General features: G+C 41.4%; 1 protein-coding gene across 1 annotated transcript in view; it reads right to left on the reverse strand.

Moving 5' to 3' along the window:
- Positions 1-643: 643 nt before the first annotated feature.
- Positions 644-17,478, reverse strand: part of LOC124553686 (phosphatidylinositol phosphatase PTPRQ-like) — a 418,566-nt gene continuing 401,731 nt past the window's right edge. Inside the window, exons 19-21 of the mRNA XM_047127584.1 lie at positions 15,455-15,672; positions 15,074-15,200; positions 644-831 (exon numbers count right to left, since the gene is read on the reverse strand). Of these exons, the coding sequence (XP_046983540.1) occupies positions 673-831; positions 15,074-15,200; positions 15,455-15,672 (504 nt within the window). The 3' untranslated portion in view covers positions 644-672. The remainder of the gene's footprint in view (positions 832-15,073; positions 15,201-15,454; positions 15,673-17,478) is intronic.

Below are 17,478 nucleotides of genomic sequence, written 5' to 3' on the forward strand. Positions count from 1 at the left end.
TAACAATTTAAATGCATCTGTGACACTGATCTCGATGTATTACAAAGTTCCTCAATTATGCAGTTTAATTTGTGTTATTATATCTGCTTTGTTACTGTATCTCTCGCCACCATTTGCAAACATAAGTGTTCAGTCACATTTCTTGTTTCATTGATATGTTCCTTCTCAGTCCTGCTGTGAAGAGTATTTTCCTCCAAATGTATGAACACAGCCTTCTACTGCCTGTAGAATTCACCTGGTGAACGTCCTTTTATGTTCAGTATGTTGTTGAGGTCTAATGGAACCTAATTGCTGGATGAACTCCACTTTTTAGTTTCATTTATTGACTTTTTCAACGTGGATTTACTTAGAATCATAAATTCATTAAATTCATGTTCCTTATTATGAATATCACTACTGTGTTGGCTGTTTTTATTGTGTGATACCCTTGACCACTGAAACCAATCAAATGTAGTGTGCTGTGAGCAGGATTCCAAGGATGAATGAATAATAAAAGAGTAATTTTCTCAAAAATTTTATTTTCTGTAAGAATAATAGGATGAAGCTGAATGATTGTTTAATAACTATTTTAATCCACAAATTAAAGATACATATAAATGTTATAGTTTTATCCATATTGCAAGAATATGTTTTTGACTTATAACACTGATGCTAAATTCTTCTCTCTTCCATTTAAACTTCCGTTTCCTCTGTTATAAAAATGGCCATACTTCGGTTTCCCATGTATTCTTGAATCAATATAAGGGCATATTTCTGGAATTGAATTTCTGTTGATACAAATCCCATTTCTTTTAAATGGAATGTGACAACAGATTGATTCTCTACTTCTTCCTGAAATATAAGGAAAGACATTTAAATTTATTTCACACGTGAACTGTTTTGGAGAGATTCTAGTGTCTGTAGAGTACCAAAACAAGTGACAATGGTGAAAAAATGTAAGTATAAAAACAAACTTTTAAATTAATGACTTAAAGTATCCCAATAATTCTTGGTTTTTTATTTATAGCGGAATTATTGATAACAAAAAATATATACTCCACATTATGTTATTATGAGGCAAGGAAAATTAAACTAAAATTATCAGTTTTCTCAGGAATTATATGACACACTGAAGAAACAAGAGTGTAAAGTGTGTGATATTGTGTTTCTACTCATGCGTTTTCCACGTTCCTGAAATGGAGTGTGTGTTTTACTGTACTTAATTTATATTACAATAACAAACTGATAACGCAAAAAACTGTGATCACCTAATTGACATCACGTTGGTCCACCTTTGAAGAGCACTAGAGCTGTGTGGCATGAATTCAGGAATTCGTTGGTAGGTTTGCAGACGCCTTGCCACACGTCACGTAGACGGTGTAACTATGAGACGCTGGTTTGTGTGTGTGGAGTTGATGCCCTATAGCGTCCCAGATGTGTTGCACAGGTGCCGCTCAGGTTAATTTTGGTGCTCAATACGTCAAAGTATAATCGCTATCATCCACTCAGTGAAAGAAGACCAAAAATGGAGGAATATTGGAAAAATTCTTGTAGTCGCAAATTTTTGTACAGTGGTAAGGGTAGAGTGTCATGAACATCATACTAAAAATCCCCACCAGTGGGTTGTGAGCATTGGGGTTGGTGGAGTTAGCTTTTTGTATGTTTTTCTTGAAGTGGAAATCTTTCTCAGTACAAAATTACATTATGTTAAATATCCTACAAAAGAGGTCCTATTCAGTTTTTGTCTAGGACTTATCGTTCCTGCTGTCCCGATGATGAAGGAACCACAAATTATCAAAAGTAGTTTTAGAATGGAATAAAATTAGTGTGTGCTGTATAATGAAATGGATTAATAAGAAATATTAGACTGTGTACCATATACACGTGCAGAAGAGCCACACTGAGGGATAGATTTTGTTCTGGGGATGCAACAGAGTGGAGGGGGTGGGGTGGAGGGTGGGTGGAAGCGCAATGTGGTCACACAGTACCATCCATCATTGGTCTGCAAACTGAAGTGCGATGTGATTATTCCCCATGCCATTATCCCACTATGTCACAAGAAGCAACTGCAGGATGTTTCAGAAGATTATGCATACTCACCACAGTACACCTTATGAATAACAGGCAATGCAGTGCGCAGACATGTGTGGGCTTGCTTACCTCCCACAAAATGTGTTAATCGACGTGGAATACAGATATGAGTTACTAACAGTACTAACGCAACAAACGCATATCGCATAGAATACAGATATGAGTTACTAACAGTACCAACGCAACTAACGCATATAGACAGTCTCTCCGTGAGTCTCTGTATACTGTTCTACAGTCTAGAGGAACAATTGATTCTTGCCAGCCTGCACGGCGGCTGAAGCATTCTTCCAGGAACGTCGGCTTCCCGCACCATCAGCAGTTCTCACTTTTCATTTTGTGGACAGGCTGTATCTCTCCAACATTTCGTGTCCAATTCCCTTATGCGAATAGACAAAATAACTTCAGTATGCTCGGGTTTATATAGTGGAGATATTTTAAGTTTATTAAGTAGGTAGTTATTTGTTAAGTGAGTCTTTACGTAAAAATACGTTGCTATAAACAAAGACTGAGGAGAGTGTAATTTCTACGTGTGATGCGGTCTGTGACTTTCGTAGCGTTCATGTGAAAGGTAAATGTGGTACCTGGCTGCTGTCTATCGTTGAGAGCTTATTGTAAAGCCATGTAACTGCGTTATACTCACTTGGTGGGGAATTAATGAACAACCAGCAAGTTAATCCAATTCTCTCATCATCAGTTCTGTTCCAGGCAGACTGCATACATCCATTCAGAATTCCCGGCACTTGCTGAGTGGGCTCTACTAAGTCGACCCACCAACTGCACAGTCATAGCACATCTTCCAAGGTGTGTGTGGATATGTGTGGTGGAATCGACTGATCATATTGTTGTCTTAGAATAGTAGTCTAGTGCAATGCAGTGCTTGACTTATTGTCGTCGCGATTGTGTATGATGTCGAGTGGCAAGGGCAGCAGATGGTCCACAGTAATGGTCTCATAGTCCACAGCTCTCATAGTGCCTTTGATTACTAGCACACGTCCTGTGTGATCCCAGCTGTGTGTTGCGCAAAGCATAATACAGCCCGGAATGACCTGTGTCTGTGGTGCAGTGCACCCTTCAAGCAGCTGCAATCTGCCTAATAGCTTATCTGGGCCTGACGGTCCAGTTAGCATGAGAAGATACGTGACGCAGTTGTCCAGATGACACGTCTCCATTTATCCGAGGTCCAATGTCGATGATCACACTCGCACATGAATTGTAATGAATGATATTGTTGGGTCAACGTGACAACATTTAGAGGTCGTTCCCAGCAAAACCCGTTGCTCAGTAGAGTGTGCTGAACAGTGTGCACCTTCAACAGCATTGCCCTCGGTCGTCAGATCTGCTACTGATCACCATGTGAGATGATTTTCAGAGTGGGCGACCCTCCAATCTCAGTGGCGTGCACTTCCAACATCAAGCTTTCTCTTTCCTTCAACCAATATCTGTAGATTCGCAAACGCGTGACCCACCCCAGTAGCTTCCTCATTTCTGAGATGCTCGTTGCCCAGCGACTGGTCATGACAATCTTTGATATGGCAAAGTCACTTACGTCAGTGGATTTCCCATATCTATGGCCCACATCATCACTCGACGATTGCTTATTCTTCCCAGCTCCACTTATAAACGGTATGTTTTCTAACAGCATAATGTACTAAGAAAGCCGCCAGCCGCTATCCACTATCGCGCTGAGCAACAGTCATCGTGTTTTGTCCCGTCGTTGTACATTATACAAAAAGATATCACTAGACCAAGTTACCAGACTTGGAAAAAATGCCTTCTTGTAATGTCTGACAACTCTTGTGCTTTGGTGGTGTTATATTTATCACCGATTTTCACATCATGATTTTAAAGAAAATAGGACATTCCACTACAGGGTAACATTAATAAAAACTACAGCCGGCAAGTATGGATGCCTGATTCGAAAAGAGGAAAAATATCCTATGAGCATGAGACCGGAAAGCCACTGTTGCCATGGTACACGGCGCTAACGAATGGCAGTTGCTCTGACCATGGGAATTGTCTTCCTTGTGCGTTGCAGACTGTCCGATTGACGCAAGGCACTGTAAGCACCAGGATGGTCCGGTACTGATATCAGGAACAGGCCGAGATGGTGTGTGTGTATGGCAAATCAGGTGGAAACAGTCGACAGGCTGCACAGCTGTACCAAAACAAGTACCCTCGCAGGCACCAACATTTTAAGCGCCTTTTAGGCGTTTGTGTGATCATAGGTCCTTTCAGACAGACGAATATGCTGGGAGGCGGCAAACTGTGCATACACCAGACTTGGAGGACCGGGTTCTACAAGATATTGAGATGAACTCTAGCACAAGCTCCAGGCAAGTGGCCCAACAACATGGTTTCCTCAATGACAACCGCTACTGTCCCTATCACCTAGCCTACGGAATATCAGACCCGCTGTGTGGCTGGATTGAAGAGTTTTTAACAAACAGAACACAGCATGTTGTTCTCAATGGAGAGACGTCTACAGACGTCAAAGCAACCTCAGGCATGCCACAGGGTAGTGTTATGGGACCATTGCTTTTCACCGTATATATAAATGACCTAGTAGATAGTGTCGTAAGTTCTATGCGGCCTTTCGCTGATGATGCTGTAGTATACAGAGAAGTTGCAGCATTAGAAAATTGTAGCGAAATGCAGGAAGATCTGCAGCGAATAGGCACTTGGTGCATGGAGTGGCAACTGACCCTTACCATAGACAATTGTAACGTATTGCGAATACGTAGAAAGAAGGATCCTTTATTGTACGATTATATGATAGCGGAACAAACACTGGTAGCAGTTACTTCTGTAAAATATCTGGGAGTATGTATCGGAACGATTTGAAGTGGAATGATTATATAAAATTAGTTGTTGGTAAGGCTGGTGCCAGGTTGAGAGTCATTGGGAGAGTCCTCAGAAAATGTAGTCCATCAACAAAGGAGGTGGCTCTACTTGAGTATTGCTCATCAGTGTGGGATCCGTACCAGGTCGGGTTGACAGAGGAGATAGAAAGATCCAAAGAAGAGCGGTGCGTTTCGTCACAGGGTTATTAGGTAAGCGTGATAGCGTTACGGAGATGTTTAGCAAACTCGCGTGGCAGACTCAGCAAGAGAGGCGCTCTGCATTGCGGTGTAGTTTGCTGTCCAGGTTTCGAGAGGGTGCGTTTCTGGATGAGGTATCGAATATATTGCTTCCCCCTACTCATACCTCCCAAGGAGATCACGAATGTAAAATTAGAGAGATTCGAGCGCGCACGGAGGCTTTCCGGCAGTCGTTCTTCCCGCGAACCATACGCGGCTGGAACAGGAAAGGGAGGTAACGACAGTGGCACGTAAAGTGCCCTCCGCCACACACCGCTGTGTGGCTTGCGAAATGTAGATGTAGACGTAGACCTACGACAAGCAGAACGATTATCAGCATGGATTTCCCTCTACAGGAAGTATTTTCCCAATGGATTTGCACCAGATCGTCACCATTATTGGTTTTCTGTCATCAGTCCTCTTTACTGATGAAGCAACCTTTAGCAGAACTGCCATCATCAACCTGCATAATAGTCATCCCAACGCCATCGGTTCAGCTTGAGTGTGTTGACAGGAATTCTAGGCGAACACATACTTGGGCCAGTTATTATTCCACAACGCCTCGATGGAGGAATGTACCTGGGCTTCTTCGAAATGTGCCTTTGGCAACATGACAGGTTATGTGGTTTCTGCGTGACAAAACACTACCGCATGTCCGCATTACAGCTCACCGACACCCCAACAGCATCTTCATCGGACTCTGGATAGGACACAGAGACCCTGCAGCACCGCCTGCTAGATCACTGGACTTAAAGCCGACAGGTTTTTTTTTTTTTTTTTTTTTTATCACTGGGGCCATCTGAAAAGCGTCGTGTATGCTGCACCGGTTCCTGATGTGCAGTCCCTTCAACAGAATGTTCACAGCGCGTATGACGCAACTCGGAGAGAGGCTGGAACGTGTCAAACGGTACAGCAATCCATGATTCGACGTGTGAATGCGTGCATCGCGTTGGAACCACTTTCAACATCTACTGTGACGTGGATACGATGCAGCTCTGTACTGTGTTTTCGGACAATTTGTTGTCGTTGCACGAACACCGTCAGTTTCTGGACACATGTTCCTAGGACATTTCTCCTTCTATCTCCAGTCGGTTTTCTGCATACTGACCGTGTGTACATGTAACAGTAGCGGCCATTAAAATTGTTACACCACGAAGATGACGTGCTACAGACGCGAAATTTAACCGATAGGTAGAAGATGCTGTGATATGCAAATGATTAGATTTTCAGAGCATTCACACAAGGTTGGCGACGGTGACGACACCTACAACGTGCTGACATGATAAAAGCTTCCTACCGATTTCACATACACAAACAGCAGTTGATCGCTGTTGCCTGGTGAAACGTTGTTGTGATGCCTCGTGTAAGGAGGAGAAATGCGTACCATCACGTTTCCGACTTTGATAAAGGTCGGATTGTAGCCTATCGCGACATTGCTGCTCGCGTTGGTCGAGACCCAATGACTGTTAGGAGATTACGGAATCGGTGGGTTCAGGAGGGTAATACGGAACGCCGTGCTGGAGCCCAGCGGCCTCGCATCACTGGCAGTCGAGATGGCAGGCATCTTATCCGCATGGCAGTAACGGATCGTGCAGCTACGTCTCGGTCCCTGAGTCAACAGATAGGGACGTTTTCAAGACAACAACCATTTGCACGAACAGTTCGACGACGTTTGCAGCAGCATGGACTATCAGCACGGAGACCACGGCTGTGGTTACCCTTGACGCTGTATCACAGACAGGAGCGCCGGCGATGGTGTACTCGACGAAGAACCTGGGTGCACGAATGAATCCAGGCTCTGTTTACAGCATTGCGATGGTCGCATCCGTGTTTGGCGACATCGCGGTGAACGCAAATAGGAAGCGTGTATTCGTCATCGCCATACTGGCGTATCACCCAGCGTGATGGTATGGGGTGCTTTTGGTTACACGTCTCGGTCAACTCTTGTTCTCATTGACGGCACTTTGAACAGTGGACGTTACATTTCAGATGCGTTACGACCCGTGGCTCTACCCTTCATTCGATCCCTGCAAAACCCTACATTTCAGAAGGATAATGCACGACCACATGTTGCAGGTCCCGTACAGGTCTTTCTGGATACAGAAAATGTTCGACTGCTGTCCTGGCCAACACATTGTCTGGATCTCTCACCAACTGAAAACGTCTGGTCAACGGTTGCCGAGCAACTGGCTCGTCACAATACGCCAGTCACTACTCTTCATGAGGTGTGGTACACGCCATCCGAACTCTGTTTGGCTCAATGTCAAGGCGTATCAAGGTCGTTATTACAGCCAGAGGTGGTTGTTCTGAGTACTGATTTTTCAGGATCTATGCAAATTGCGTGAAAATGTAATCACACGTCAGTTCTAGTATAATATATTTCTCCAATGAAACGCAAACGGAATTTATCTTGCCATATTGTTATCAGTGGGAAACTGTGTACATTAGAACATCGTACAGCTACCTGCAACCTTACCCCAGAACTTGTCAAGCCATAACTGCAGTCAACAAGCCTCCATATGGTGCATGATCAGAGAAACTTTCTGTGCCACTGTCGTGCTTCTCCTTTCCTGATTCCTTCCCGAACGGTATACAGAAGAATGGATGTCGGTATGTTTCCGTATAAGTTCAGATTTCCTTGATTTTCTGATGATGGTAATTTCATCTATGTATGTGAGGAAGCAATACGTTGCCAGATTCTTTTTCAAATATATCCTCTCAGAATTTCATCAGTAAACGTTTATATGCCTCATAACGTGTGCCAGTGAAGATGATGAACGTTTTCGTGAGCTTCTAGTGTTTTTTAACTGGACTTGCGATCTTCTTGCGATTTTTCTCATATTTTATAATCCTTAAAGGCTCACATTTTTCAGAATACCTTTACTTTTCTGTAATTTATTGACTTATGATACACGTAAGTAATGCATTAAAGCTATTATGTGATCTTTGGCACTTAGATGCATATTTTCATTTTTTTTTCTGTGACACTGAAATTCTCTCTTCTGAATTCAAGCTGAGCAGCCCCAGCTCCTGTTCTTTCCATCAGCTGCCAGGTATTATCTATAGGTATGTCAATCGGCCAAGAGAATAAAAGCCAGTATCTTTCCCTGCCCAATATTTATTCTGCATCTAGAAGCATGGATCATGCCCACTCGCCCATGTAATTATGATAGGCTGCCATAATTTGAGGACGTTGTGTTGAAATGGTCTTCTTCCCATGTGCAGAGTATCATTTTAAATATAACACATGTTCCACTCCATGAGAAGTCGATGCTTCAGCAACTGCTGAATTGTCCACCCACTCTGTTACAATAACGCCATCATCCTTGTAAGATGAAGATTTAAAAATCCCATTCGCATTTCGTTCGCTAGCTCTTGCTTTGGAGAATTTAGGCAAGATTTGAGAACTCTGTTTTTTTCTAATAGTTCCCGTCCCTCCTTAAACTTGTTCTGCTAGGAAAGTCAGAACATCAAATCCCCAGAAGAAATGCTGTGGCACTAGCCTTACTTCCAGTGTTAAATCTTCTACATCTAAATGAGTGAGGTGGCAGCATTACCAAACTGTTGTACTTTTGCATTTCGCGACTTTTCTTAATAAAAAGAAGAATTTACAAAACATCCAGAAGTGGCGGATAAAACTAAAATTTGTATTCAAATCGTTTCCGCCTGATAAGTTACTAGCAAGTGTGTCTCTCAAAATATTTTATCATCGATTCCTCACAAGGCTGATGTAGAGAAACAAAGAGTTTATTACATTTGTCTCTTACTCTTTCAGTAAAGGATCTGTTTTACCACAACTTGATCGTTCCAGCAAATTTATTACTTTCACTACAGTGTAGGTATCTGAGTATTTGTCCTTCTCATCGAATTCTATACAAGCTCGTACCTTGTGTCCACACTGGAAACGCTGCGTAGCCTCTTACTGACGAGAGGGTTACAACTAATTAGAATGACGATGCCGAGGAAACACATTATTTCTTGAGGATTTGGGAAGTTCATAGAAAGTGTGCAGGTGTTTGACTCTTCGACTAGGAATTGTATGAGATCATCATGAAAGAGTAACTCCCCACTACACTTGTCAACACATGTGCAAGAGCTTCAGTGAGGAAAAAGTTCCAGTTTAGAAGTTAATGCACCATAAGTATAAATACAGGTTTTCTGCTTATTTCCGAATTTCTCAAATCTGCTTCTGTTTTTGAATTCATCAGACTTAATTTAAGCTTTGGCCTGGAGTTGCCGATGGTTGAGAATGTCTGGTTTTCCCCCTTCATTGTCATCATCATCATCTGAGTCCCCATCCGTCGGAACTGCTAGATCAGGGGGACTGTGTACGTTCCAACTGTCTGGGGCGACGGGATGTCTAGGACACCCTGCTCAGTCAGACCTGGTTGCAAACATTCCGCGATACCTTTGTTACGAAACAAAAGAGAGATAAGAAGAGAAGTCATTTTTGACCCTGCCAGCTGCCCAGTCTGTGCACATGGACCTGACTGAAAAACTCAGTTTATAAACAGAATGTAAATCGATGGATAACAACTTCTTTCAAACCAAACCCCCAGTATACATATTTAGATCTACTGCAAACAGTTTCACCCGGAAAAACAAAGAACTTCTTCATAAAACAGTACTTACTTAACATCAGTATGCTACATTTCTGTTGTTGAACCACTACCTATAATACAGGCTGTCACAAACACAATGGGAATGCTAACAATGAAGTGTGAAAACTAAGAATGTAGAAATGAAACCTCTCTGACAAGACTACATTGTCACCAATGCTAAAAATAATTGTGAGCTGACAGTGGAGAAAGAACAAAGCTATTGAACATTTGCGTCAATATGGACCTGACCGCTCAACCTTTTTGTAAATCACCTCTTCCACAGATCAAATAATTTAGCTTGTGATCTTTCAAAGAATCTTCCTGGCACACGTTTTGCGCAGGTGTTCAATTTAAGATCACCCTGTATGCAAACTCCAAGTAATTTCGTGGCTGTTTCTGTTTCCTGTTATTTTTCATCACGGCTGTACATTTCACGAAATTTTCTGCGAGTACAACTTTCAGATATACAAGCACATCACCTGTGAGTAGCCATATACAGCTTCAGTCATTTTCCACAATCGATGTGGCTGAGCACACGTCAGTACACATTACGGGGCGGCGGGTAATTATGGGAATTATATAAACTGATTCGACGCCTTTTTACGAGAGCCTGGCAACTATTTTTGTGGTCAGCTAGAAAGCGATGGAGAACATACTGACAATAGTTTCCAGCCTGCACATCCACATTCTTGTCCAGCCCACTGAAAGAAATGTTTCTATTCTCTTTTTGCTAAGCGGGATCAGGACTATCATCATAAATGAAATTTTAGAGTTCTAGTTTATACTTATAGTTGGTAAAGTTTCACACACATAACATTGTCAATGCCATTATGTTCATACTGACAGTAGATCTTTGTTTCCTAAACAGCACTATTAGCATTTCAGAGGCGAGCTCTATGGTAAATTGCTACCATATTGTCTTTCGCCCTGACTACTGATACTTAATTAAATTAAATGCTCGCCACAAAAGTGGAAGATAATTTCCCCATTTGCCACGCGAATTTGTAAATATCACGGACGGCACACTAACAATTACATTGGCGACAATCTAAGCGATCCAGGACGGTGTACAGTCCTCGCGAGTTATTACAGAAAATCAGCGTTTTACAACAGCGCGCAATACGGCATTCGAGTGACATGGATCGTACAGTGGCTGTCAGGCTGTATTTATATACGTGGCGCAGCGGACGGCCAAGGGAACACCTGCTGTCATCCGCCCTATGCACACGGCAGCAGTTACTAAACGGCCGCTTTCTCTGACACATAATCTTTATTAATGTAATTATGAATTGATTTAGAACATCTTCATATTTGCCTGCATGTAGGCACGTTGATTGAAATTACAGAGAAAGTTTCAGCTCGATTGCTTAAAAACGTCGCCTTCTAGAAGTTTTAGAGCGGAACTGACAGCAAAAAAATGGTTCAAATGGCTCTGAGCACTATGCGACTTAACTTCTGAGGTCATCAGTCGCCTAGAAAGAATTAATAAAACCCAACTAACCTAAGGACATCACACACATCCATGCCCGAGGCAGGATTCGAACCTGCGACCGTAGCGGTCGTTCGGTTCCAGACTGCAGCACCTAGAACCGCACGGCCACTCTGGCCGGCAACTGACAGCAGATCCTTCCCTATGAACTATAAACTTAAGAGACCTTGTACTGGTTGTTATTAACAGTACGGCCCTGAAATTTGTTATATCTTCATTATTTAATAGGTTTTATCATGTGCAATAAACAAAATTTTCTAGCATTACAATTACAGATACTTAATCTACTACAAACGGGTATGTTTTAGTTACGAATTTAGTTTTCATTAAATTATTCGAAAACTATTAGCAGTAGCTTAATGTGGTCACGTAATTATTATCTTTAAGTTGAACTCAAACCTTACCCAAATTTGTACATTTCTAAGTATAATATTTAGCGCCTTCAATTTTTCTTAAAAACGTGGATTCTGACCACAATTTTTATTTAATCAAATTTAGACTTGCACCAATTAATTATGACCAATTTCTTGCTTCATAGCTTTATTATTTAGCGCCATTTAATTTTTTCTTAAAATGGTATATTTATGAAAACTACTGATCTTTTCACCCACACACTTGGCATTTAAAACATGATTACATTAACATATATCTTGAAAAAAGTTTGAAAACGGCAGTTTTAACTTTTAATTTCGTTCTTAATTATGACGCAATACTTGTGTGCTACGCGCAGACGCTTTATGGTGACGTGGCGGTACTCGCAGTGAATTGTGGTGAGTCCCGGCACAATCACTCGCCTCTGCATCTCTCAAACGATACAGCCCTTGTTTCGCTACAACATCTCACTAAGCTGTGTACAAATTCCAGCTGTAGCAGCCTCCTTTACTGGCAGCCCTGTGCTGCCGAACCCAGGACCCAAGTCAGTCGGACCCCACTGTCAGACTGTGTACCTTAACCTAATGTGTGCTAGACGGGACAACACTGAACGCCAGCCATGATGGCAGCACACTTACGGACTTAGCGACATTTCACCAAACGAGGCCAGCCTGCAGCTCGGGAGTGCTCACTGCAACCAAGCAGCACCACGAGCGTCGGTTTCTGGGGGTGGAATAAATATACCGATGGTATGGCTGCCACTGACAAACTGTTGGACAACAACCTAGTACCTACGCACCACACCGCCGCAGCCAAGTCCCAGGTGGAGAGCTGAAGGCCTTCCTAACCACTAGGACCCTGGACCCACCATTCACCCTGAAGCTCAATCACAACTGAGCTGCGAAAATTGAGTCAGAAGCCTTCTTGTCACTCCTACAGCCGGATGAAAGACCTCATCTCCAGCTGCGGCACACAGCATAGAATTAGATTAAGCTGACTGGATTGACTGCATTGTATCTCTCTCTCTCATGTTTCGCTTCCCGGGTTCGATTCCCGGCGGGGTCAGGGGTTTTCTCTGCCTCATGATGACTGGGTGTTGTGTGATGTCCTTAGGTTAGTTAGGTTTAAGTAGTCCTAAGTTCTAGGGGACTGATGACCGTAGATGTTAAGTCCCATAGTGCTCAGAGCCACTTTTTTCTCATGTTTCTCATGACTGGCAAATGGCAGCGCTGTATGGGACACTTCGTTAAGCCAGAGGAACCTGTCGATTTGTTACAGTTTTGGGAAAATGTTGGTGATGATTACGCTAGCATGAGTCCCGTAAGATGCACACAGTACAACTTAATGGGCCAGAGTACACTGTGCACAGAGCTAGCCTCAGTTAAGTGTTAAATATGACAAAAACTTGTTCCTTATGTGAAACAGTAAACTGAGACAAGATTTCTCAGAATTACACAAAAGAATTAGAAGTAATGTTTTAACATTGCAGTTGCCTATGTTTTTGTTGTTGTGGTTGTTGTTATCATTGTTGGTCCTGTTTCGTTTTTCTGTTGTATTTGTTACATAGATATTCCACAGTGCCAGAATAAGAAACATAGGGGGTTACCACGTGGGAAGCAGTGCAGTCTTTGGTCTAAAAAATGGCTGAAATGAAGGCAAATAATATAGAACTACATAGACAGTGGAATGCTGTAAGTGAGGATAGGGCTTCATTCGGTTGGACCAGTTCCACACTCGATTCAGTCCGTGGGCGGAGAAAATTCCCCGACCAAGCCGGGAGTCGAACTGGGGCCCAGAGGATTGACAATGCATCATGCTGACCATTGAGCTGCTGGAGTCGGACAGTAAAGACTATGATGAGTATCTACAACAGTGACGATTGTGTTGTGGAGAAAACACGTATTGATTTAAGTAGCTATACTCCCAGATTCTCATTCGAACTGCACAAAAATTTCTTTTCATTAGAATATTGTAAACAAAAAATATGTACTTTCGGTAAATTATGAATCCGAGAATTACAAGCGACAAAGCAAAGATTACACCTGTAACTGAAATGTTGTTAAATTGAGACTGACTTTCAGAAGACTGTTAAAATAATGATATGTCTATAAAGACTCTATTAGGGGATATTTTTGAGTGTCCTCCTTCAGAAGTTTACACTAGAAGTACAACTCATAATATTACTGATTTCAATGAAGTCTTATTGGGGAGACTTTTTAGTGACTGTGTATTAAAATTATCAGCAGTCACTCATTTTTACTGATATCTTCAAGGTGGTTACATAATGGGTTCAAGTTTTCTACATAAGATGTGCACAATATGGACATAGTGGCTGTTGTAAAGCATTCAGTATGACTTCCTTTCCTAAGGTTTCCAGCAAAGTGTGTTTTTAAATATTGGTGAGTTTTTCGTTCCACATGTCTGCTCCACAGAGCTTACCTATATCCATTAACATGTAACATGTCTGCAGCCATGATGTCAAGTCTTCAAACAGGCAGAGTTTAAAAACTGTAATTTATCAGTGTAAGTAACTATTTCCATAGTTATATTTCAATTATTTTGATACAAAAGGATAGCTGATATTTTATAATAACTGAGTTCCAACTGCCCGCCAAATTCTTGTTACTGCTGAAAACTTTTAAGATGTAGACGTTTGTTTAAGTTCTGCTTGCAACTATATGTTTTTCAGAAGCTTTCTGAGAAACCTAGTTTCTTTTCTAATGTATCATAGACTACATTTGGTTCTGCCCTATTTCTTGTAAGATGTTGGTGCTCTGACATTTCTAATCACTAGTAATTTACCACAGAATACAGTGCTGATGGATGTAATGTGTGCTCGTGCAGTATAAATTTACTTTAGTGTTATAGGGAAGATTCAATAAAAGGGAGAGAATAAGATACTGTTGAAGTATAAAACTACTTCTATAAAATGACACCAAGAAGAGCACTGAATTCAAAGTTCTCAGGTGACAAGCAGATTTCCATACTCAGTGTCACATACGTTTCTACAGGACACATCACAGAGAAGTTTAGGACTTGACATAGACATGGATTCACAGCAATATGTTGCAACATGTGCACCTATCTCTATCAGGCCAGCATGTATCTAGAAACTACTAGGAATTTAACTAACTCATCTATATCAAAATACCATTGACACATCACATGTGACTGTCTTTATCTGGGTAGATTGGTTTCAGAAATGTTAAACTTACCATCATGTTCACAAATGTAGATTTTAAAACCGACTTTTAGGTAATTATGTTTTGTTATGTATTTGACACTTCTCTTCCTTTCATTATCAGTGATGGTGCAACCTTTCTTTATTACTTTTTTCATATATTTCAGAAAGACTTGAGAAGTAAAGACGTTCTTTGGAAATGTATTTTGGAAATTCTGCCTAGTGTGTATAATTCAAACATGGGCAGCCATTCATAACAGAAGGCAAAGGGAAAATCACTTACCTGTGTATACTCTGATATGAGATGATAATTTTCATTAAATCTTGACTGCAATAAAGTAGCTAAGTCGTTGTCTTCCAATGGCTGCTGTGTACTTGAGTCTCTGGTCAGGTACAGGAGGATGTATGTCCTGTAGGGAGTAAGGGAAATCCAAAGTTACATTTCTCATATTACATTAGAAATACGAGAGTTACCAAACATTTTGCATTCTCAACCATACGATTTTAGCATTATATTGAAAACTACAGTCTGTGTAATACTTTATAAGCTGCATTATTATGTTTAATTCAGATTTCATGTGTGAAAACATTATGCTTCATGTCAGAAGAACTATGGCATCATCTAGTGCAGAAAACAATCCATAAATTATTCTTTTCTTGTTACCTGTTGACACCATTAATCCTGTCAGCAGCATGAATCTGCAAGGTAACTACATCAGGGCTGTAGCTACCACTTTCTGTGTTAACTACTGTGAGTGCATTCTGTGGCAAAATTGCTTTTGGAGGATAAGTGTGGCCTATTATCCGCGATTCTTCACCCAGAGTCACCGTCTTCGCAGAAACGGCCACGGAGTATGTCCTGGCAGCTGACAAACCTGTAATCTGAGAACGAATACATTTGAATGAAAATACTATGATAGAAACCATTCCAAATGGAGTATTATGCTTTTTTGTTGTGCACACACAACACTGCATAGGATATCAATGAATAAGTTTACAACGAGGCCTGGAGAAGATAAATCTGAACACAGAACATCTTCAATGTTGCTCTCATGCTCTTCGCACCAGATATGAATATACGATGACTGGAGACAGAAACAAAAGGAGAGAGCGGAATAAGCGGAGAAAAGTCACATTAATAAAGAACTGTTAGTGTCAGATGTATATAATTTCTGTATTTAAAGTGCAGAACTGAAGGAGCCACGTCAGAAAAAAATGCTACCTTGCTTTAAAGTGAAATATTATTTGGTGGCACATTTTTACATTAAGTTATGGGCAAATATGTAAAATGAAAAACTCACGCAAAGAATAGCATATGGACTAGAAAGTGAAATGTTTCTATATTTCCATAACAAAATTTTACATGGAAGAAAATTATATATTATAGAAATAAATGAAGTTATATTCCTCAAAAACACTAATTAGAAATGAAAAAACTTGTCTGTCTGTATGATCCACTGAAGAATATCAAAATAAATTTGTGAAACTAAAATATATTTTTTATCGGCCTACAGGTACCACATATAGAAAGTTAATGTACACTACAAGCTATGAGTTTTCTGGATCTGTAAGACTGTGATTATGATCATGATAATCTTTTTTATTATATCCATCTATTTTCTTTGGAATAATAATCTGAAAAAACTATTTAGTGCCTGTTTACATTAGTAGCTGGTTAGTATCGAGACTGTGCTTTCCCCTTACATGTACACCATAAAAAACGTTTGATTGGCTACGCAAAACAAACATATTTGACTGTTTCTTTAAAGAACAGAAGAGAAACACTATCTGTTTTGAATTTTAATTGTAATGTCCAGGAAGTTTTGCTTGAAAATTATGAATTACTTTGGAATCGAGCAGACAACTCACCGAATGGCAGAAGTGCTGCATTGTCGATAAGCACACAAACAAAGGGTACAGAGCTGTGATGGCTTTAAGAATGCACTTCCTTTTTCTAGCTCTAGGGAAAACATCCACATGAGTGCACAACACAAATGTGCACAGATGTCTCCCTACATTATGCTCAATCGACTGCCAGCTCTTTACTGGTCTACAGTAAGTATATTGGGGTGTGGTGGAGGTATGGGGACGGGTGAGGGGTGGAGAGAAGTGGGAGGTTGGGAGGGAGTTTGTGGAAGCATCTAGCGGCTTGTGGGAGAGTGGGGAGACGTCTGTGGGCTACCTAGGGGTGCAGGTAAGGCAGCTGGTGTCACGATGCTGGCAACATGATTTCATAGACTAGGGAGTGAGATAACAGCACACATTTAGTTGATGTAGTGGTACTGGGTGGGGGAGGGCATACGCACAAACACCCACACTTACACACACACACACACACACACACACACACACACACACACACACACACACACACACGCACTACTGGGTGGGGGTGGAGGGGCACCGAGTTACCTTTCCTTTCGACCAGAAGATTGCAGGATCAAAGAATGTGCTGTAAGGATAGCTCCCATCTTCACAGCTCAGAGAATCTGGTGGTGGTGGGGAGGATCCAGATGGCATGGGTTGTGAAGTTGTCATTGAAACCTCACATGCTGTAGCACTGGGTGGTCCAGTCAGTTTTTGCAGACAGTTTGGTGGTGGCCATTCACTCTATTTGACAGCTGCTGTGTTATCAGACCAATGTAAAACGCTGTGTAGTGTCTGCAACAGAGCTGGTATACAACATAG

This window comes from Schistocerca americana, chromosome 11 (genome assembly GCF_021461395.2).
Source record: "Schistocerca americana isolate TAMUIC-IGC-003095 chromosome 11, iqSchAmer2.1, whole genome shotgun sequence".
NCBI lineage: Eukaryota > Metazoa > Arthropoda > Insecta > Orthoptera > Acrididae > Schistocerca > Schistocerca americana.